Source organism: Gorilla gorilla, chromosome 14 (assembly GCF_029281585.2).
Source record: "Gorilla gorilla gorilla isolate KB3781 chromosome 14, NHGRI_mGorGor1-v2.1_pri, whole genome shotgun sequence".
Classification (NCBI taxonomy): domain Eukaryota; kingdom Metazoa; phylum Chordata; class Mammalia; order Primates; family Hominidae; genus Gorilla; species Gorilla gorilla.
The window spans coordinates 113,453,951-113,477,647 of record NC_073238.2 but is presented as its reverse complement, the minus strand read 5'-3'; the positions used below and the strand labels follow the sequence as shown (position 1 = coordinate 113,477,647).

Below are 23,697 nucleotides of genomic sequence, written 5' to 3'. Positions count from 1 at the left end.
CATGCCTATGTCCTGAATGGTATTGCCTAGGTTTTCTTCTAGGGTTTTTATGGTTTTAGGTCTTACATTTAAGTCTTTAATCCATCTTGAATTAATTTTTGTATAAGGTGTAAGGAAGGGATTCAGTTTCAGCTTTCTACATATGGCTAGCCAGTTTTCCCAGCACCATTTATTAAATAGGGAATCCATTTCCCATGGCTTGTTTTTGTCAGGTTTGTCAAAGATCAGATAGTTGTAGATGTGTGGTGTTATTTCTGAGGCCTCTGTTCTGTTCCATTGGTCTATATATCTGTTTTGGTACCAGTGCCATGCTGTTTTGCTTACTGTAGCCTTGTAGTATAGTTTGAAGTCAGGTAGCATGATGCCTCCAGCTTTGTTCTTTTGCTTAGGATTGTCTTGGCTATGGGGGCTCTTTTTTGGTTCCGTATGAACTTTAAAGTAGTTTTTTCCAATTCTGCGAAGAAAGTCATTGGTAGCTTGATGGGGATAGCATTGAATCTATAAATTACCTTGAGCAGTATGACCATTTTCACGATATTGATTCCTCCTATCCATGAGCATAGAATATTCTTCCATTTGGTTGTGTCCTCTTAAAGAAAGGATGATTCTTAAAGAAAGGAAATGTAGAATCCCCCAGAAATGCTTTCAAAGGTTGAATCTCAAAATAAAGCCACACACACACTCTCTCACACACACACTCTCACACACACATCACACATTCTCACATGCAAACTATATACATATTCTCACACATGCTCACACTCAATCCTCATTCACACACACACTCACACACAATCCTCACACCCACACACACATTCTCACACACACACACACACACACACACACACACACACAGCTGACCACTGTCCCACCGTGTTTTGCCTCCCCACCCAGAAGCGTGCGTTCCTCCCACAGTGGTTTCCAAAGTGTGGTTCTGGGTCCAGCAGCACCAACCTCCCCTTAGACTTCTTAGAAATGCACATTCTGGGGCCCCAGCCCCGACCTCCTGAGTCAGCTGGCCTGGGGGTGGGGCCTGGGAATCTGCGTTTAGACTGGCTCTCCCCCGGCCTGCCACGCGCTCCCGTCGGGGCCCACCCGCATCTGGGCCGGGGCTGGTGTCCACGCGCGACGGCTCGGGAGCACGGACCTCTGCTCCCCGCAGCACCGCCCCCCGGGTGGAGCCGGCGGCCCCGCCTCGCAGAGCTGGGGCTGCACCTGGGGCAACGGGGCCGGGCCTGGACGCCAGGTCGGAGCAGTAGCACCTGCCAGGAGCACGTCCCGCCGGCAGGTCGCAGGAGCCCTGGGAGCCGCCGCCATGGGTACGCTCGGCGGGTGGGGGGCCGGCCGGGCTAAAGACTCGGAGCTACGCGGGGCGGGGGCCGGCACCGAGGGCCGGGAGGCGCGAAGGGTACGCGGCGGCGGGAAGCGGGGCCACCCGAAGGCCCACGGGGGCCGGGAGGTTGCGGGGCGCCCGGGATCCCCTCCCGGGTGGTCACCGCGCGGCCGGGGCGCGGAAGCCAGAGGTGCCCAGAAGCGCCGACTCCGCCGAGGTTGCGATCCTGGCCCGCCCGCCCGTGGGGCACTGTAATCCTCGTGTTCCCACCCTGCGGGCCGGGAGTGCGCTTGGAGCGGGACGGGACCCAGCGGGTGACGGCAGGGGTGGCAGAAACACCGTCTAACTGGCGGAAGCCTTGTGGCTGCCTTTGCACTTGTCTTGCCTCTGGCTGGCGAGGTGACCCTGGAGTTCCGCAGGGAACCCTGGCCCAAGAGGAGATGGGGCCTCTCTTTGTGGCCCCCTCTTAACCCTCTGTACTGTCCCCTGGCTTAATTTGAGGCACCTTCTGTGCCTTACAGAAGGTGAGGAGCTGGCTCTTGATGGGGCTGGAGCGTCAGCAAAACAGCTAGGAGGCAACTTGACTCCTGCCCCGCTTCCGAATTAACCACCCTGGAACTAAGGCAGACCCAGAGAGAATGAACGGATGCAGAGCCAGAGCTGCTGAGAGCATCCCAGCCCGCTGCTTTCTTAAAGATGAGGAAGCCCAGTCAGCTTCCCAAAGTTGTGCCATGGATGCCCCCGGCCAGCATTTTGCAGAAGATGTGGCCACGTTGTTGAGGGGGATCTGAGCCTGTAGACAGGAATGTCGGTCCGTGGCTGCCTCAGTGGTCCTGGTGGGGTGATGTGTGTCAGTGCCCAGCCCCAAGGTGCAGCCGTCCTCTGGCTCTCAGAATGCCTGCCGGACACAGCATGTGGTGGTTCCTAAGGAGAAGCAGTGAGTGGTTCACACTTTGGACTTCTAATTGTAGCCAGTTGTGCCTGTTCCAGAAAGACCTGCAACTTCCCTCTCTGGCGGAGACTGTGGCCGAGCTCAGCTCTGCAGGCAGATTCCTGGGCTGCAGTTCTGGGTCCCGCCCTCAAACAAGTCCCACCTGTCACTCTATGCAACTTTGCTGGGAGGTGCTCTGAAATATTTCTGTTGATCATCAAATACCAAATACCTGAGCAGCATCCTTGTTGAGTTGGAATTTATGACCCGTGTTTAGCATTTCCAGCAGATCCAATCCCGAGAGTTGTTAGAGGCAGCTGCCTGGTTATTGGTGAAGGAATACAGAGTTAGATTTGAAGCCTCCTTTCCAAATGAATTGATGCGTTCTAGTCTGCAACTGGTCCTCTCTGTTTGCAACTGAGATTGACATAGCATGTGAATAGCAACAAAAAAGTTTATATGCAAAAACCGATTTGATTTTTACTGAAGTCCTAACTTTTCAATATCAAGGGTTAGTTAGTAAATGAAAAAAAATTGTTTAATGATTGTTATGGGGAAAAAAAGTAGTAGTAACTTCTCTTAAGAACAGACCTTGGCCAGGCGTGGTGGCTCACGCTTGTAATCCCAGCACTTTGGGAGGCCAGGGCAGGTGGATCACCTGAGGCCAGGAGTTTGAGACCAACCTGGCCAACATGGTGAGACCCCCCCCATTTCTACTAAAAATATATAAAAACTAGCTGGGCATAGTGGCGGATGCCTGTAATCCCAGCTACTCGGAAGGCTGAGGCAGGAGAATTGCTTGAACCCAGGAGACGAAGGTTGCAGTGAGCCAACATGGTGCCACCACACTCCAGCCTCCGCAACAGAGTAAGACTCTGTCTCAAAAAAAAAAAAAAGAACAGATCTTTGGTACTTAGGTCATGCCAGAATTGCTTCAGATCCCTCAGTGACTGAGGGGACACTTGAAGCAGTTGGCAAACGAGGCAGGGGAAAAAAAGGACATGGTCCTTAGAGAAGCCTGTACCTCCTGCCTCTGACTTTGTCCCACTGTAATTGGAGCAAATTTTCACGGCAGGTGCTTTTTCATTCCTTGAGAATCCAGGAGCAGAAGTTCTGAATGAATAGGAAAGTGAGGGATTGGATGAGACTCAGAATCGTACCATTAAGGCATTTATTAGACTTAGTAACAGAGGCAAGGAGAATCCACAACAGTTAACAGAATAAATCAAAGTTGCTTTGGGGCTGGGCGCGGTGGCTCACACCTGTAATCCTAGAACTTTGGGAGGCCGAGGCGGGCGGATCATAAGGTCAAGAGATCAAGACCATCCTGGCCAACATGGTGAAACCCCGTCTCTACTAAAAATACAAAAATTAGCTGGGCATGGTGGCATGTGCCTGTTGTCCCAGCTACTAGGGAGGCCAAGGCGGGAGAATCACTTGAACCCGGGAGGCAGAGGTTGCAGTGAGCCAAGATCGTGCCATTGCACTCCAGCCTGGACGACAAGAGTGAAACTCCGTCTCAAAAAAAAAAAAAATGTTGCTTTGGGTGTGGCAACGCACAGCCAAACCTGGCTGAGTGTCTTGTTGGGCTCATGAACGGCACCTCCTTTGTTTTAAAGCAGTGGTCGACAGTCTCTTCTGGAAAGCCCCAGGTAGGAAATGCTTCGGGTCCTGGGGGCCAGGTGGTCTCTGTGGCAACTTCTCAACTCTGCAGTTCTAGAGCAGCCGTACACAATAAACAAATGGGCAGAGCAGTTTCTACAAAACTTCATTATGTACTGAGACATTTGAATTTTATGTAATTTTCATGTGCCACAAAATCTTAAAAAACTTTTTACAATCACTTAAAAATGTAAGCTTACATTCTTCTTAGCTTGTGAGCCACACAAAAACAGGCAGTGGGCCAGATTTAGCCCATGAGCCATAGTTTGGGGATCCTAGCCAAGGTATCTGTGTGGTTCTCAGAGCCTGGGGTGGAGAGATGTTCTTTTCCCAAGGGCTGTCAGGTTGAATTCAGTCTCTGAATAGCAGAAAACTTCTTATATGCTGGGAAGAAGCGTCAGTAAGAAAAAGCAGCCTCCGAAGGCTTCGTAGGATCATAGGGCTGGGGATGCTTTTGCTGAAGGTTTTGACTATTTGATCTCTTTCCTCCCACCCCACCTCACTCCCTTATCCAAAGCTTAGCAAGACTATGCTAAGTGGACTCTGAAAATTAGGTACAAGGCTTCAGGTTCAATGCAGCAAGCACCTGCCTCTATCTGCCAAGACCTCCAGGTTGTTTGGAGATACTCACTCACTTAATGTAGGATACTTTATTCTCTTCCTGCCCCACCAGATCTCAGCCTCCTGGCTGGCCTTGTTTGTGATTCTGATAGGTTTTTCCAAGCCAGCTGCCTGAGCTTAAAATGATGGATGGGCTGTGAAGGTCCCTCACACCTGGCGCGTCCCTCCACATTCTGTCCTCCTCCTGTCAACTCTTGAGTCAACCGAAGAACAATATTGAAGTACCAGGGCAGCTGGTGTCCCTGCTGCAAGCTATAGAGGTGGTCCCACACTGAAGGAGGCCTTTGGCATATGACCTTCGGGGGAACTCACTTCCTCCTAGCCAGCAGCAAGAAAAGAGAACTTCTAACATTGGGTTCTTTTGGGCTAATATTGCTCTAAGTCAGCGTTTTTCAAACTTGAACATGCATCAGGCTTATCTGAGTGAGGGCCTGTTCCAGCAGTGGGGCTCGCTGGGCCTCTTGCCTAGAGTCTCAGGTGCAGGGTAGAGCTCATGCACTGACATTTGACCACGTTCCCACGTGGTGTGATGCTGCTGCTCCCAGGCCCATGCTTTGAGAACCACGGCTCTAAAGATCCCCTGGGTTCTTTTTTTTGACCCCTGCCTATGTGAACATGTTGCCACTGTGCCCTAAAAATTAGGCTGTGGGAAGGTCTAGTACAGTCTGGCCCCTGGCTTGTCCATGTGGGTACATGTCCATGATGATGAAGCATTCGGTAAATTAGCAGGTAGAACTTGAGAACTAGTCTGCCGGTGCCGTCTTAACGTAGGGATAGCTGGGCACTGCGGCTTATGCCTGTAATCTCAGCGTTTGGAGAGGCTGAGACAGGCGGATCATTTGAGCTCAGGAGTTTGAAATCAGTCTGCGCAACATGGCAAAACCCCGTCTCCACAAAAAAAATACAAAAATATTAGCTGGGCGTGGCAGTGCGCACCTCTAGTCCCAGCTACTTGGGAGGCTGAGGCCAGAGGATCACTTGAGCCCACGAGGTGGAGGTTGCAGTGAGCTAAGATTGCTCCACTGTGCTCCAGCCTGGGCAACAGAGAAACTGTGTCTGAAACAACAACAAGACAAAAACAAAGAAGTAAAGAGAGTAGAAATGAATAGGAGTGAGAAATGAATGTGGTTCAGCTGGGCTGGCCAGGATGCACCTGAATTGCTTATCTATGCGGGTATTTACTTACCATGTGAGGATAAAAATAATCCTGCCTGAAGAAATTATATCCTCAGGGGGCAGGAACATAAGCCCGTAAACAACACTCTTCCACTCCGAGTTAGAGTTGAGGAAAATGAGGTACTATGAGACCAGTGAAAGCAGCAACTAGGAGTGTTTGTCTAAGCAGGAGGGTTTGCCTACTTTAGGTTTGCCCAGTTTGGATGGAGTGCTAAATGTTTGCATGGTCTTTCACATCTCTTACAAAATGTCCTGAGTAAGATTATTCCATTTTCGATTCCCTTGGGTTTTTTTGTTTGTTCGTTTGTTTTTTGAGATGGAGTCTTGCTCTGTCAACCAGGCTGGAGTGCAGTGGCACAATCTCGGCTCACAGCAACCTCTGCCTCCTGAGTTCAAGCAATTCTCCTGTCTCAGCCTCCAGAGTAGCTGGGATCACAGGTGCGCACCATCACGCCTGGCTAACTTTTGTATTTTTAGTAGAGACGGGGTTTTGCCACGTTGGCCAGGATGGTCCCAAACTCCTTACCTCAGGTGATCCGCCTGCCTTGGCCTCCCAAAATGCTGGGATTACAGGCCTGAGCCACTGTGCCAGGCTGGGTTTTTTTGATTAATAATTTTTTTCTACTGCCCTTTGAGTTACTGTACCATTCCATGAAGAACAAACAGGGCTTACTCAATGGGCTAGTTGAGCTACCAGGAATCCTCCCTAGAAAATGGGACTGCCACTCTATTCCCCATGGTGGAGCTGCTGATGACTGGGGGCCTGGTGTAGAACTTTGGAGCTAAGACTGCCCAGCCAGCTGTGTTCCCATGGCTGAGGCAGAAGCTCTCAGACACAGTTGCGTCTTGATTCTATGCTTTGCAGGATGAGAAAGTGGGTAGGTGTCCCAGGTGAGCCGATAAGGAAATAAAAACAAGGGTCAGGCCTGAGGAACCTTTCCACATTCTTCCTTGAGGACAGTGAGAGAAAGAGCAGTATTCTCAGCTGAGCGAGCACGGTTGACTCATCATCCCGGGGTTGCAACACAAAGAACCAGGGAGTCACTCTTTTGTACCTTTGTCCCTTGGTTTCAGAAGCTGGAAGTCTATTGCGGAGGACACTGGACCCTGGGTTCACCTCATGGATGTGATACAAAGGAGGCTGTGTCAGCCGGTGGGGGGCCACACCTCTGCTCTCAGCCCCTCTGGTTTTTGGGGTTTAGGATGAGGGCAGCTATGAGAACACAGTTAAAGCACAGGCTCAGAAGTTGGGAAGTGCCACAGCCACGGGGCAGAGGGACAGGGTCTTCCACAGAGGCTTAAGAAGGAGGAAGGTCTAGTTCCTCTCCTGGTTCCTAGACTGGAAACTGCTCAAAGCCCCTCACCGGGCTGTGGAAAGGGGCCTCTCATTGGAGAGAGGGTTTAGAGTCCTCCAGGTATGATGTGGGGATATGGAACAACAGGTCCGTGTCCAGAGGGAATTTTGGTTCAGAGATCAGATTAACAAATAGAAAATTCACAAAATGTACTTCCATAAGAAGGCTCGTTAAAAGTTCTCAAACTAGGCATTTAGAACTTCTACAATCTGCCCCTAGTGACAAGATTTTATTATAAGCTCTATTAGGACATGGCAGATGTTTATACATTTGAGATGTTCTTGAGGAAATAAACCTTTTTCCTTTTTTTCCATTAAATCAAAACACCTTGCAGAGAAAAGGGAATGCTTATACACTGCTGGTGGGAGTGTAAATTCGTCTAACTATTGTGAAAAGCATTGTGACAACTCCTCCAAGAACTACCATTTGACCCAGCAGTCCCATTACGGGGTATATACCCAAAAAAATAGAAATCATTCTACCATAAAGACACAGGCACACATATGTTCACTGAAGCACTATTCACAATAGCAAAGACATAGAATCAACCTAGATACCTGTCAATGATAGACTAAAGAAAATGTGGTACATATACACCATGGAATACTATGCAGCAATAAAAAAACAACAAGATCGTGTCCTTTATAGGAACATGGATGGAGCCGGAGGCCATTATCCTCAGCAAACTAACAGGAACAGAAAATCAAACACTGCATTTTCCCACTTATAAGCAGCAGCAAAATGATGAGAACACAAAGACGCAGAGGGGAACAACACATACTGGGGCCTACTTGAGGGTAGAGGGTAGGAGGAGAGAGCTGTTTGGAAAAAACCAACTATTAGGTACTAGGCTTAGTACCTAGGTGGAAAAATAATCTGTGCATCAAAACCCTGAGTCACGAGTTACCTATATAACAAACCTGCACGTGTACCCCTAAAATCAAAGTTAAAATGGTAAATAAATAATGTTACAAGTTAAAAAAAACAAAAATAAATCAAGACACCTAAACTCACGTGGTGTACTTGTTTGCTATGGTGTCTGTAACAAAAGCACCACAAACTGGGGAATTTGAAACAACAGAAAAGTCTTCTCACACAGTCCTGGAGGCTGGGAGCCCAGAGTCAAGGGGTCAGCAGGGCCACACTCCCTCCGAAGGCTCTGGGGGTGAAGCCGATCCAGGCCTTTCTCTTGCTTCTGGTGTGGCTGGTGGTCTTTGGCATTCCTTGGCTTGTGGACACACCCCTGCCGTCTCTGCCAGCCCATCTGTCTCTGTGTCACTTTTCCTCTTCTTAGGAGCACTCTACTCACATTGGATGAGGGACCGCCTTGTCCCAGTATGACCTGGTCTTCGCTAATTACATCTGTAATGATCCTATTTCCAAATAAGGTCAAGTTCTGAGATTGAGAAGGATGTGAATTTGTGGGGGGATGGGCAGGACACTATCTGACACCCCGACGTGGTAACAGAAAGTATTCTCTCTGAAATATGTCCATGGCTTATAGATGACTTTAGGTAGAAAACATTTGTAGTGTAAAGATAACTCCACCACGGTCCTCAGCTCGGATGCTATGTCTGGTGACCAGTGTCTTCCCCCAGCAAGACAGATGAGTTTTCTGGTCATAGTTTCTGGTCAACTGTAAACGGTCCACTTAGTAAGAGAGTTGGTATGTAGAAAACAGGCCCCAAAGTGATCTAGGAGACACAGGCAATTTACCTCCAGTTCTAAAAACGACGTTCCCATTCTGTTGATGTGGTACTGTGGACCTGCAGATAAAGTTTCCAGGCAGTCTTCATGTGCAGTGTTTCACTTTTCTGGTTTTTGAAAAATATAGCTGTTTCTGCTATGCATGCTAATTCTAAAATTAGAAGACTGAAAAAAATAAGTCACCTGACATTTTTATGGAGAATTGTTAGATAATATCTAATGAAATTTAAAATACACATAATATTTTAACAGCATTCTATGTCAAGAACTTTCTTACAGATATTCTTATGATAGGAAAGAGCCATGTGCAACCCAAATATTAGGTTGGTGCAAAAGTAATTGCGGTTTTTGCCTTTTTTTTTTTTTTTTTTGAGATGGAGTCTCGCTCTGTCGCCCAGGCTGGAGCGCAGTGGCGCGATCTCGGCTCACTGCAACCTCTGCCTCCCAGGTTCAAATGATTCTCCTGCCTCAGCCTCCCGAGTAGCTGGGATTACAGGCACATGCCACCACGCCCGGCTAATTTTTGTATCTTGTGTAGAGACGGGGTTTCACTACCTTGGCCAGGCTGATCTTGATTTCCTGACCTCATGATCTGCCCGCCTCGGCCTCCCAAAGTGCTGGGATTACAGGTGTGAGCCACCGCACCCAGCTTTGCCATTACTTTTAATCTATCATGTGGGCAGAAAACTTGCATTCTGTTTTATACCCTAACTTCATACTTAACCATGATTGTAAAGCATTTTTTTCTAGTCATGATTTACCATTTTAAAAAAAAAAGTCTGTGTGTGTATAAGTTAGGGTCTTCAACCTCATTGCCTTGAAAAACAACCCTCCAAAAGACCAAAAGATTGGTTCTTTTTTTTTTTTCTTTGAGACAGAGTCTCGCTCTGTCACCTAGGCTGGAGTGCAGTGACACAATCACAGGTCACTGCAGCCTTGACCTCCCTGGCTTAAGCAGTCCTCCTGCCTGAGCCTCCCAAGTAGCTGGGACTACAGGCACATGCCACTATGCCTGGCTAATTTTTGTTATTTTTTGTAGAGGTGGGGTCTTGCCACATTGCCCAGGCTTGTTTCCTTTTAATTTAGCGATATTTATGTATCTTTAGAGTCATTTTCTCCTATGACAACATACAATATTATTAGGGCCACCATTTCTGTTGCCTGCTGGGTGTGTGGAGCTGATGCTGTCCCGGAGGCTGGTATCTGCTTCCCTTTGTGTTCTCTCCTCTTTTCTCCTTCTAGAGTCTGCTCTGAGGAAGGGTCTCTCTTCTCTTTAACCTGAGCATATGTTTGTTTATTTACCCTCAGCAGTCTGGCATTTAAAGAGAGTCTCACTCTTAGTTCTGAAGGAAAGGTGTTCTTCTAGACTAAAAATATCCAGGTGTAGATCAGGAAGCTAACTTGGAGAGCAAGGGTTGCTGTAGTAACAGCCAGGAAAATCATCTCACCTGACTACCCGGCCTCTGCCTGAGGCAGGACTTAGGACTGTCCTGAGATCTTTCCTGGTTTGCCAAACAGCTTTGCTGCATGTGAACTCTGGAGCACTCTGTGGCCTGGCTCACCTTTCCCTGAAGCTGAGAGCAGGTTGGAAATCAACTGTCTGTCAGCATGTCCAAAGGTGGCTGGATCCTGGGTCCCAGAGAGATCATTTCTTCCTGAAGGAGGACAGGAATGGCGTTCAAAGATTCATGCCTGTAGTTACAGGAACAAGATGCTGAAAGTTGTAGGTAATTTATAAAACCACGAGAGGTTGTTCATTTCAGGCCTCTTCAGCCTATGATTTTAGATAGTTGTGTGTGGAAACCTTTTTAAAAGATAGGAGGATATCTGAACCTAAAGCAGTAAGTTGTGACTATTGTGGGCGAATTATTTATCCCCCAAAATGCATATGTTGAAGCCCAAAGCCCCAATACCTTGGAGCGTGACCTTATTTGGGAATAGAGTCGTTGCAGATGTAATTCACTATGATGACGTCATACCGGGGTAGGGTGGCCCCTAATTCAATATGAGCAGTGTCCTCACAAAAAGAGGAAATCTGGACTGGACATGGTGGCTCGTGCCCGTAATCTCAGCACTTTGGGAGGCCCAGGTGGGAGGATCACTTGAGACAAGAAGTTTGAGACCAGCATGGGTAACATAGCAGACCTTGTCTCTACAAAAATTTTAAAACTTAGCCGACATGGCTGCACACGCCTGTGGTCCCAGCTGCCCAAGAGGCTCAGGCGGGAGGATCCCTTGAGCCCAGGAGTTCAAGGCTGCAGTGAGCTATGATCGTGCCACTGCACTGCAGCCTGGGCAACAGGGTGAGACCTTATCTCAAAAATAGCAACAATAATAAAAATGAGTAAAAAGAGGAGATTTGGACACAGACTCATACACAGGGCAAGTGCCACGTGAGCATGGTGGCAGAGGTGGAGGTGATGTTCTTACAAGACGGGGAACACCAAAGCTGGGCCTCAAAGCACCAGGAGACAGGCCCAGGACAGATTCTCCCTTGCGTCCTCTGAAGGACCCAACCCTGCCGACCTCCATCTCAGACTTCCGGCCTCCAGAACTGTGAAAGGCCACAATTCCATGCTGTAAGCCATGCGGTTTGAGGCACTCTGTAAGACAGCCCTGGCAAACTCCTACACTGACCAGGAGCTGTCCCCAGGCTGGAGCCATGGACACCCAAGCTGAGGGAGGAACTGTCTTAAAGGAAGGTGAAGGCAGGCTGTCCAGCACACGCCAGATGGCGCAGGGCCTGACTTTGCACGGAAGTGGTACAGGCAAGGCAGCTCATGACCCACGTAGGCGGGAAAAGCAGCCCTGCAACAGCAGGGGCTGATGACAGGTAGGAGGTGGCTCATTGCCAAGGAGCCGGGGCCAGGCTGCGGCTGAGTGGTTTTGTGTTCCATGTCTCTCTTGTGAGGGTGCTGGGCAGAAAGCTCCCCCACCGCCTCACCAGAATCCTTGGGGGTCCTGAGGGAGGTGGAGCCCCTCACGGCCTTCCCATTCTCTTGTGTTCTGGGAGGACCACCAGGCATCTGCTGAGACTCAGGTCAGCTGCAGTCAAGCCTTGGCCCAGTGGCCCACGTGCAAGGTCCGCAGGGCTAGGCTGCTGTCCACATGGCAACACACCCAGTCACTTGATAAACCCACAGTCTCCCTTCAGCACCAGTTTCCCCACATGGTTTCTAAGTTAGTTTCCTGCTGTTAGGGGTTAGTGAGATTTCTTCATTCTTGGAGTCTGATACCTCATTTGCTTTGAGCAAATGGCATTCAAAAACCACACATCAGCATGTTCTGTGTTCATGGCCCTGTTTGTTTATGGATTAGAGGAACTGCAGCAGCTTCCTAGTGGGGAAGAAAGTAGCTGTGGAAAAGGAGGCCTTTTTTTTTTTTTTTTTGAGACGGAGTCTCCCTCTGTCACCCAGGCTGGAGTGCAGTAGTATGATCTCAGCTCACTGCAACCTCCACCTCCTGGGTTCAAGCAATTCTCGGGCCTCAGCCTCTTGAGTAGCTGGGATTACAGGCATGTGGCTACATTTTGTATATTTGGTAGAGACGGGCTTTCACCATGTTGGCCAGGCTGGTCTGAAATTCCTGGTCTCAAGTGATCCACCTGCCTCGCCCTCCCAAAGTACTGGGATTGCAGGAGTGTAGCTAATTTTTGTATATTTAGTAGAGATGGGGTTTCACCATGCTGGCCAGGCTGGTCTCAAGCTCCTGGACTCAAGTGATCCCTCTGCCTTGGCCTCCCAAAATGCCGGGATTACAGGTGTGAGCCACCGTGCCTGCTCCTGAAAAGGAGGCTATTTCTATGAAGAGCAGTTGAGGATGGGCACAGCCTGGGTGCCGGCTATGCCTTCATGGCGGTCCCAGCAGGAGGACCCCTGGTATGGAATGCAGCCCATGCTCCAGTCACCAGCAGTGCAGCCATCAGAGACACTTTTTCTGATTGGATTGAGTGGCCCTTGCTCCCTTGTCAGACCAGGCCCCACTGGGCTGCATCCGGCCTAGAAGCCCACACTTTTCTAATCCACACCAGAATGCTGGGTGGACAAGCAGAGTCCCCGAGGGTGGGAAAGGCGGCAAAACATTCAAATCCAAGAAGAAAAAAAATCATCAAGCTGGGCAAGAAACAGCCTCAACAAGAGCCACTCCAGAAACAAGGGCTTTGGGTTATAGGCACTGAATTTCTTCTAAAGCTAACCTGCCTCTGATGCTAGAAGAGCCCATTTAAGGAAAGAAAAACACTTTTCATTGCTCGATCAAAGTTTATCCATTTTGGAAAAGACATCAAACCAAGTGTGTGTCACCAGGCACCCACATCCTTCCTCTTTCCCACCACCCCACCCCTGTCCTCAGGGCAGTGACAGTGAAGCCTGGTGCAGGTCCCGCTGCTGCTTTTTGAAGTGGCACATGCTTTATTTTCTTAAAAAAAAGTGAGAGACATCCTATGCTACAGGAGGCTCTGTGACATTTTTCTGAAGTAGAACCCCTTGCTCCGCCAGGGCAGCTGTAAAGGGTCTAAAGAGCCCTGAGAAAGGAGAGAGGATTTGGGAAGCCGAGGAGGCAGAGGGAGACCACATAGCACATGGAATTCTGAAAGGGCCCAAGTGGAGACAGAAAACGAGTCATGTGAATGGACAGCTGGGGTGGAGGAGGATGGAGCTACAGTCAGACCCTGGGGGGCCTTGAATGCCGGGCCTAGGAGTAGGACTTCACCTGCAGGAAGGAGAGAGCACGCAAGGTTTGGGAGCAAGGTTCTCCACTGGGGGAAGCTCAGGTTGCTGGTGTGGACGGTGGACAGTCCAGGTGGAGTGCGGAGCACAGCGGGTGACCCTGGACAGGGGCCGTGCCTAGCAAGCACCTCCCCGCCCCAGGCATGTTTCTGCATCAGCTCACTAGCATGGCTTCGGAGTGACAGGACCTTCACTCTCCCTAGCTCCTGCCTGGTGCACACTATAGCAACCTCCACCCAAAAAGCAGTTTGAAAGACAATATAATGCTTGTCATGATGGCTTGTATTTGAGAAGACCACTTGGCTCTGGTCCACACCATCCTCATCCCCATGGTCTGACTTCCAGCGTGACATCATCAGGCACTTCTACTTTGGGTCAATGTAAGTGACCCTGGAGGGGGCTCTTTCTTCTTCGATGGCTACCTCCTCACCTCTGCCAGGGGTCCCCCATGGTAAATTCTTGTCTGTATTTTAAGTCAGTCCATTCTAAATGTCCATCCATACTCAATTAAGAATCTGCCAAGTTGTCTTCCTGAGATGAAGTGAATAAAAAACCTTATTTTATTCATTGTAGATTCAATCTTATTAACTAACTTTCAGAGAAAGTGGTAGATTGTGTCAGTTTGTTCTTGCAGTAGTATAAAGAAATACATGAAACCAGGTAATTTATAAAGAAAGAAGGTTTAATTGGCTTATGGCTCTGCAGGCTGTACAGGAAGCACGGTGCTGGCATCTGCTCACTTCTGGGGAGGGCTCAATCATGTTGGAAGGTGAAGGGGGAGCAGGCATGTCACATGGCTGGAGTAGGAGCAAGGAGTGAGCAGGGAGGTGCTACATACTTTTAAACAACCAGATCTCATGAGAACTCACTATTGTGAGGACAGTATCAAGGGAGAGGGTGCTAAACCATTCATGAGAAACTGTCCCCATGATCCAGTGTCCTCCCCCAGGTCCCACCTCCAACAATTGAGCATTATATTTCAATATGAGATTTGGGCAGGGACATGCATTCAAACTGTATCATTCCCCCTGGCCTCCCCAAATTTCTTGTCCCTCTCACATTTCAAAATACAATCATGCCTTCCCAATAATCCCCCAAAGTCTTAACTCATTCCAGCGATAATGCAGAAGTCCAAGTCCAAAGTCTCATCTGAGGCAAGGCAAGTCCTTTCCACCTATGAGCCTGCACAATCAAAAACAAGTTACTCTAAGATACAATGAGAGTATAGGCATTGGGTAAACATTCCCATTCCAAAGGGAGAAATCATCCACAAGCAAGGGGCTACAGGCCCCACCCAGGTCCAAAATCCAGCAGGGCAGGCACTAAATCTTAAAGCTCCCAAATAGTTTCCTGTAATTCTATGTCCCACATCCAGGGCACATTGATCCAAGAAGTGGGGTGCCAGGGCTTTGGGCAGCTCTGCCCTTGTGGCTTTGCAGTGTTTAGCTCCAGAGGTTGCTCTCACATGTTGTTGAGTGCCTGTGGCTTTTCTATGCTGAGAGTGCAAGATGTTGGTGGATCTACCATTCTAGGGTCTGGAGGATGATGGCCTTCTTCTCACAGCTCCACTAGGCAATGCCTCAATGGGGACTCTGTGTGGGGGCTCCAACCCCACCTTTCCCCTCCATACTGCCCTAGCAGAGGTTCTCTGTGAGTGCTCCACCCCTGCAGCAGGCTTCTGCCTGGACATCCAGGCTTTTCCTCTGAAATCTATGCAGAGACCCCCAAGCCTCCCTCACTTTTGCAGTCTGTGTGCCTGCAGGCTTAACACCATGTGGAAGCCACCAAGTCTTATGGCTTGCACCCTCTGAAGCAGCAGCCTGGGCTGTATCTTGGGCCCTTTGAGCCAAGGCTGGAGACTAAGTGGCTGGGATGTAAGAAGCAGTGTCCTGAGGCTGCACAGGGCTGTGGGGCCCTGGGCTGGCCCATGAAACCATTCTTCCCTTCTAGGCCTCCGGGCCCTGTGATGGGAGGAGATGCCAGGAAGGTCTCTGAAATTCCTTAGAGGCCTTTACCCCATTGTCTTGAGTGTTAGCACTTGACTCCTTCTTAGTTATGCAAATATCTCTGGCAAGTGGTTGCTCCACAGCCTGCTTGAATTCCTCTGCTGAAAAAGCATTTTCTTTCTCTGCCACATAGCCAGGCTATAAATTTTCCCAACTTTTACACTCTGCTTCCCCTTTAAATATAAGTTCTAGCTTTAAGTCATTTTATTTGCTCCCACCTATGAGCATAGGTTGTTAGAAGCAGCCAGGTCACATCTTGAATCCTTTGCTGCTTAGAAATTTCTTCTACCAGATATCCTAGGTCATTGCTCTTAAATTCAAACTTCCACAAATTCCTAGGGCATGGACACAATGCAGCCAAGTTCTTTGCTAAGACATAACAAAAATGACCTTTGCTGTAGTTCCCAATAAGTTCCTTATTTCCACCTGAGACCTCTTCAGCCTGACCTTCACAGTCCTTGTCACTATTTGCATTTTGATCACAACCATTTAGACAGTTTCTAAGAAGTTCCAAACTTTCCCTCATCTTCCTGTCTTCTCCTGAGCCCTCCACATTCTTCTGACCTATGCCCGTTCCAAAGCTCTTCTACATTTTCAGGTATCTTTATAGCAATGACCCATTCCTCAGTACCATTTTTCTGTGTTAGGCCATTCTTGTATTGCTATAAGGAAACACCTGGGTAATTTATAATGAAAAGAGATATAATTGGCTCACGGTTCTGCAGGCTGTACAGGAAGCATGGCAGCATCTGATTCTGGTGAGGCCTCTGGAAGCTTCAAATCATGGCAGAAGGTGAAGAGGGAGCAGGCATGTCACATGGCAAAAGCAGGCGTGGCGGGGGGGAAGCTGCTACATATTTTATTTCCTTTTTTTATTATTATACTTTAAGTTCTAGTGTTCACATATTCACAATGTGCAGGTTTGTTACATATGTATACATGTGCCATGTTGGTTTGCTGCACCCATTAACCTGTCATTTACATTAGGTATTTCTCCTAATCCTATACCTCCCCAAACTCCCCACTCCATGACAGGCCCCAGTGTGTGATGTTCCCCACCCTGTGTCCAAGTGTTCTCATTGTTCAATTCCCACCTATGAGTGAGAACATGAGGTGTTTGGTTTTCTGTCCTTGCGACAGATGCTTCAGAATGATGGTTTCCAGCTTCATCCATGTCCCTGCAAAGAACATGAACTCATCCTTTTTCGTGGCTGAATGGTATTCTATGGTGTATATATGCCATATTTTCTTAATCCAGTCTATCATTGATGGACATTTGGGTTGGTTCCAAGTCTTTGCTATTGTGAATAGTGCCACAATAAACATACGAGTGCATGTGTCTTTATAGTAGCATGATTTATAATTCTTTGGGTATATACCCAGTAATGGGATGGCTGGGTCAAATGGTATTTCTAGTTCTAGATCCTTGAGGAATCGCCACACTGTCTTCCACAATGGTTGAACTAGTTTACACTCCCACCAACAGTGTAAAAGTGTTCCTGTTTCTCCACATCCTCTCCAGCACCTGTGGTTTCCTGACTTTTTAATGATCGCCATTCTAACTGGTGTGAGGTGGTATCTCATTGTGGTTTTGATTTGCATTTCTCTGATGACCAGTGATGATGAGCGTTTTTTTATGTGTGTGTTGGCTGCATAAATGTCTTCTTTTGAGAAATGTCTGTTCATATCCTTTGCCCACTTTTTGATGGGGTTGTTTGATTTTTTTCTTATAAATTTATTTAAGTTCTTTGTATATTCTAGATATTAGCCCTTTGTCAGACGAGTAGATTGCAAACATTTTCTCCCATTCTGTAGGTTGCCTGTTCACTCCGATGGCAGTTTCTTTTGCTGTGCAGGAGCTCTTTAGTTTAATTAGATCCCATTTGTCTATTTTGGCTTTTTTTGTCATTGCTTTTGGTGTTTTAGACATGAAGTTCTTGCCCATGCCTATGTCCTGAATGGTATTGCCTAGGTTTTCTTCTGGAGCTTTTATGGTTTTAGGTCTAACATTTAAGTCTTTAATCCATCTTGAATTAATTTTTGTATAAGATGTAAGGAAGGGATCCAGTTTCAGCTTTCTACATATGGCTAGCCAGTTTTCCCAGCACCATTTATTAAATAGGGAATCCTTTCCCCTTTCTTGTTTTTGTCAGGTTTGTCAAAGATCAGATGATTGCAGATGTGTGGTGTTATTACTGAGGGCTCTGTTCTGTTCCATTGATCTATATATCTGTTTTGGTACCAGTACCATGCTGTTTTGGTTACTGTAGCCTTCTAGTATAGTTTGAAGTCAGGTAGCATGATGCCTCCAGCTTTGTTCTTTTTGCTTGGGATTGTCTTGGCAAACAGGGCTCTTTTTTGGTTTCATATGAACTTTAAAGTAGTGTTTTCCAATTCTGTGAAGAAAGTCATTGGTAGCTTGATGGGGATGGCATTGAATCTATAAATTACCTTGGGCAGTATGGCCATTTTCATGATATTAATTCTTCCTGTGCATGAGCATAGAATGTTCTCCCATTTGTGTGTGTCCTCCTTTATTTCATTGAGCAGTGGTTTGTGGTTCTCCTTAAAGAGGTCCTTTACATCCCTTGTAAGTTGGATTCCTAGGTATTTTATTCTCTTTGAAGCAATTGTGAATGGGAGTTCACTTATGATTTGGCTCTGTGTTTCTCTGTTATTGGTGTATAGGAATGCTTGTGATTTTTGCACATTGATTTTGTATCCTGAGACTTTGCTGAAATTGCTTATCAGCTTAAGGAGATTTTGGGCTGAGATGTTGGGTTTTTCTAAATATACAGTCATGTCATCTGCAAACAGGGACAATTTGACTTCCTCTTTTCCTAACTGAATACCCTTTATTTCTTTCTCTTGCCTGATTGCCCTGGCCAGAACTTCCAACTCTATGTTGAATAGGAGTGGTGAGAGAGGGCATCCCTGTCTTGTGCAAGTTTTCAAAGGGAATGCTTCCAGTTGTTGCCCATTCAGTATGATATTGGCTGTGGGTTTGTCATAAATAGCTCTTATTATTTTGAGATACGTCCCATCAATACCTAGTTTATTGAGAGTTTTTAGCATGAAGACTGTTGAATTTCGTCAGAGGCCTTTTCTTCATCTATTGAGATAGTCATGTGGTTTTTGTCTATGGTTCTGTTTATGTGATGGATTACGTTTATCGATTTGCATATGTTGAACCAGCCTTGCAACCCAGGGATGAAGCCCACTTGATCATGGTGGATAAGCTTTTTGATGTGCTGCTGGATTCGGTTTGCCAGTATTTTATTTTATTGAGGATTTTTGCAGTGATGTTCATCAGGGATATTGGTCTAAAATTCTCTTTATTTGTTGTATCTCTGCCAGACTTTGGTATCAGGATGATGCTGGCCTCATAAAATGAGTTATGGAGGATTCCCTCTTTTTCTATTGATTGGAATAGTTTCAGAAGGAATGGTACCAGCTCCTCTTTGTACCTTTAAATTCGGCTATGAATCCGTCTGGTCCTGGACTTTTTTGCTTTGTAGGCTATTAATTATTGCCTCAATTTCAGAGCCTGTTATTGGTCTATTCAGGGATTCAATGTCTTCCTGGTTTAGCCTTGGGAGGGTGTATGTGTCCAGGAATTTATGCATTTCTTCTAGATTTTCTAGTTTATTTGCATAGAGGTGTTTATAGTATTCTCTGATGGTAGTTTGTATTTCTGTGGGATCAGTGGTGATATACCCTTTATCATTTTTTATTGCGTCTATTTAATCTCCTGGTGTGCCGTTTGCTAAGATCGTTGGAAAAGTGCAGTATTAAGGCAGGAGTGTCCCACTTTTCCTGGTACAGTCTTCCCTTGGCTAGGAAAGGCAAATCCCCTGACCCGACCCCTTGTGCTTACCAGGTAAGGCGATGCTCCACTCTGCTTCAGCTTGCCCTCCGTGGCTGCACCCACTGTCCAACCAGTCCCAGTGAGATGAACCAGGTACCTCCGTTGGAAATGCAGAAATCAGCCATCTTCTGTGTTGATCACGCTGAGACCTGCAGACCAGAGCTGTTCCTATTTGGCCATCTTGGAAAGGGGAGCTATATCGATGATACATACTTTCAAATAACCAGATCTAAGGCTGGGTGCAGTGGCTCATGCCTATAATCCCAGCACTTTGGGAGGTCGAGGTGAGTGGATCACTTGAGGCCAGAGTTCAAGACCAGCCTGGCCAACATGGTGAAACCCCGTCTCTACTAAAAATACAAAAATTAGCCAGGCATGGTGGCACGCACCTGTAATCCCAGCTACTCAGGAGGCCGATGCAGGAGAATTGCTTGAACCCGGGAGGTGGAGGTTGCAGTGAGCTGAGATTGCACCACTGCTCTCCAGCCTGGGTAACAGCGTGAGACTCCATCTCAAAAAATAAAAATAAAATAAAACGACCAGATCTCACAATAACTCACTCACTGTGGTGAGGACAGTACCAAGAGGGATGGTGCTAAACCCCCGTGATTCAATCACCTCCCACCAGGCCCCACCTCCAGCTTTGGGGATTACATTTCAATATGAGATTTTGATGGGGACGTACATGCAAACTATATCGCAGATGAAGAAATGGAAGCCCAGAGGGTAAGCACCTTGATCAAGGCCACATGGCCAGGAGGAATATCTCTACACTGAGGTTCGATCTCCTGATTACCAAAAGCCCATGTCTTTCCACTGGCTAGATGCAGGGGCAATATTGAGAAAATTCTCTCCTTAACTGAAAAACCGCTTTTGCCATTAGCAAGGCCAAGCTGTGTTCTTGCAGGGACCATTGGCTTCCTGGGGCTTTTGTGGGACCAACTTTGTAACTTTACTCCTTTACCCTTGGCTTAGGAAACCATTTTCAGAGGAAGCACCAGAGCTTAGATTCTGCCAAATCCAGTTTAAAAGCCAAGTGCCAGGTATGCACTTCTAAGCTCCAAGTAGAAAAATATAGTTTAGGAAAAAATTAATAAAGAGAGCATTTTACCAACAAATAAAATGTGGCAGGAATTTGAGTCTTAGTTATATGTAAGTAGTGATTATAAAGACCTGTATTTACAGAGTTTGGGGCAAACCTATGTGTATTAGTTTCTAATTACTGCTGTAACAAAAAAAACCACAAGCTTAGTGGCTTCACACAGGTGTCTTCTTGTAGTTCTGGAGGTCAGAAGTCCAAAATGAATTTTACTGGGCTAAAATCAAGGTGTCGGCAGTGCTACATTGAAAGGCTCTCGGGGAGAACCCTACTTGCCTTTTCCAGCTTCTCCAGGCCACCACATTCCCTGACTTGGGGACCCCTCCTCCAACAATTGCAGTCACTCCCCAGCTTTTCACCTTTTCTGACTGATTTTAGGACTCTTGTGATTATATTGGGTCTGTCTGGATAATCTAAGATAAACTCTTCATCTCAAGGCCCCTAAGACCTTTTTTCTGCAAGACCCTTTTTCCTTGGGAGGAAACGTATCCCTGAATCCCAGAGATTACGACATGGACATCTCTAGGGGACCACCATTCTGACCACCACACCTTGAAATTTCAGAAACACGTCCTCAAAGCAGTATGTGAAACTTACAGTATTCCTTCAGTTTCACTCTTGGTCACGATAGGAAACAGTTATCTCTCTGCCTGAAAGGGAGGCCTTCTCTCTTAGACCTCAGCAAAATGCCTCGTTCCTTCCAACTTCCGAAGTCCAACTCCTAGAGCTGCACTCTCGGCAGCCTTCAGTTGCTGAGGGAATTATTAATTTTTAGGTAATAAGACTTCAAAGTTAGAGTTTCCATCCTGAAATGGTTCAAAATATGGAGCATGCTTTATATAAATAGTAGGAAATATTCATATGGATGGGAGATTTTATTGAGTCGTGTGGAAGAGGGGAGTCTCTTGTTTTCTCCTGTGTTCCCTGTCCCCCCCAACCCCCAAGTCAGTAATCATATAAATATATAATATACACTTATTTCATCAAATTATTTAGCAAAAAGAAAGCAAAACCACTTCTGGGCCTAGAATAGCAAGAAGAGCCTGTGTTTATTCAGTGATTGCAATGTGTTGGGTGCTAAGGAACAGTCCTATGGGAAGTCCAGATTCTAAGCTGGGTTTGGCTCTGATCATAGTTCAACACAAGGGACCCCAGAGTAATACTAGAAACATTAGGCTACTCAAATATGCCTCTGAGGTTTACTAGCAGGGAACCAACGTAAACATGATTGCACCAAAGTAAACAGAATCTTGTGAGAGTTGATACTTGAGTTCGGTCTGAAGTCTCGATGTAAACACCACTTCTGCATTTGAGCTTTCTAAGATAGCAATCCTGTTGACACAGGTACATTAAGATAAGAAATGCTGACTGCAGTGTTACACCCAGTAGATGGCTCTGGATTCTATCAAAGAGTTTAGCAACCTCTGCCCTGTAATAATAAAAGCGGTTCTTGGAATACACACTTTCAGAAAACAAAATGCCTTCTTGGTGATGGCTGGGTACCGAGTCTCAGATTTACACTTCAAGGGATTGCCTTTCCCATAATTTAGTTCGGTGTATAATGACTGTTAAGACCTAAGCTTTCTGAATGACCTCTTTTCTGTAACTGTAGTGTGTTTGAAGTAGAGAAAAACTTTACCACTATTAAGCAAATAACAGGTACAAAATATTGAGCAAAGACAAAAGGACGACTCTGGAAAGATGAAGTCTTTCCCTGCAAATAAAAATCCGGGGAACACAGGAAAGGAAGGTTTGTGATGAAGCCCCAGGCTCTCTCTGCTGGATTTGGGTGATTTGGGTTTTCAGAGCTCGCTCCTGCTTCCCTGAAGAGGGCCAAGGATAACACGGACCTTTGTGTGACTTCACCTCTCTCGTTGGCTTTGGGAGGCAATGGTAAGGCCATATTACCCAAAGTCTAAGTAGGCGAAGCATAACGTGCTGTTGCCGTGTCCTCAAGAACGCACAGCACTACAGCAATGACGCTTTGCACCTTCAGGCTGGTTTGCACCGAGCTTGCAAAACACACGCTTGCCCGACCAGCCCTTCCTATCCGCCGGACACTGGTGCTTTCCCTGCCTGGTGTGAAAGACAGCCCAAGTCCACAGCAGGTGCGCTGCCTCACCACGGACCTCCCAGGACAGAGGCCATGCTCAGCACAGGAGGGCTTGGTCACAGAAAGATGCCGCAGTGGACGGGCACAACAAATGGTAGTGTGGCACCTGGGCCTGCAGCAGCCTCCCTGTTGCCCCCTGGCCTGCAAGATGAGGGGAAGGAACCGCTACTGAAACCTGGAAGGAAAGAGTTGTGTGGGAAGGGCTGACGTCAGAGAAGCCGTGACTGTCACTTGAAGTGACGGTCTGAGGTGACCTTGCAGGGAGGGCACCAGAAAAACAAATACCCCAACGTTTCTTCCCTGCCTCTGATATTCCCAGGGCTCCCTGTTGGCCAAAGGACCTGGGAGCCAGGTCGAGACCTGGGAGCCAGGTCGAGACCTGGGCCATGGATGAGCTCCTTGCAGGTCAGCCTGGGGGCTGAAGAAGAAGGACGGTCCTGGAAGGGCCCACGGGACCCACCATGCAGAGCTGGATCTGAGCACTGTCCTCTGTGACTGATAAACGGGGCCTTAGGAAGCGTGTCCCACAAACACTGAATTTCCGCTCTGTGGGAAGCGGCGCGGAGGCGCTGAGGACCCTGAGGCAGTCGCGTCTCCCCCGTAACGATGCACTGAGGGCTGTGGGGTTTGCAGGACTCTTCCAGCAACCCCGCAGGGCGGAGGTCATCCTCATTTGGTTGTTCGGCTGGCCCGAAACAGATGGGCTCACCCGCCATGCAGCTGGCAGGTCCTAGCATGAGACTCGGCCGCAGGGCTGACTCCATGGCCCTCGCTCTTGGTGTATTGCCCTGGAAGCAGCCCCATCCCACGACAGGCCTCACTCGGCAGGAAACCAGGTTATTCGTGTGGAGAAATCTCTGTCCAGAACTCTAATAGGCAGGAAGAGTTGGGAACTGGGGTCCTGTGAAACCAGTACAGTGTATTTCCCCCTTAGGACAAGGACTAAAAATAGCATCTAAAATGCCCCTTCCCCTTCCCCTCCCCTTTCCCTCCCCCTCCCTTCCTTTTTTTCTTTTTTGAGACGGAGTCTCGCTCTGTTGCCCGGGCTGGAGTGCAGTGGTGCGATTTCAGCTCACTGCATCCTCCACCTCCCAAGCTC

At 47.6% G+C, this 23,697-nt stretch overlaps 1 protein-coding gene across 1 annotated transcript in view; it reads left to right on the top strand.

Moving 5' to 3' along the window:
- Positions 1 to 1,124: 1,124 nt before the first annotated feature.
- SLC15A1 (solute carrier family 15 member 1) overlaps positions 1,125 to 23,697 on the top strand; it is a 68,794-nt gene continuing 46,221 nt past the window's right edge. Inside the window, exon 1 of the mRNA XM_004054676.5 lies at positions 1,125 to 1,319. Coding sequence (XP_004054724.2) covers positions 1,316 to 1,319 — 4 coding nt within the window. The 5' untranslated portion in view covers positions 1,125 to 1,315. The remainder of the gene's footprint in view (positions 1,320 to 23,697) is intronic.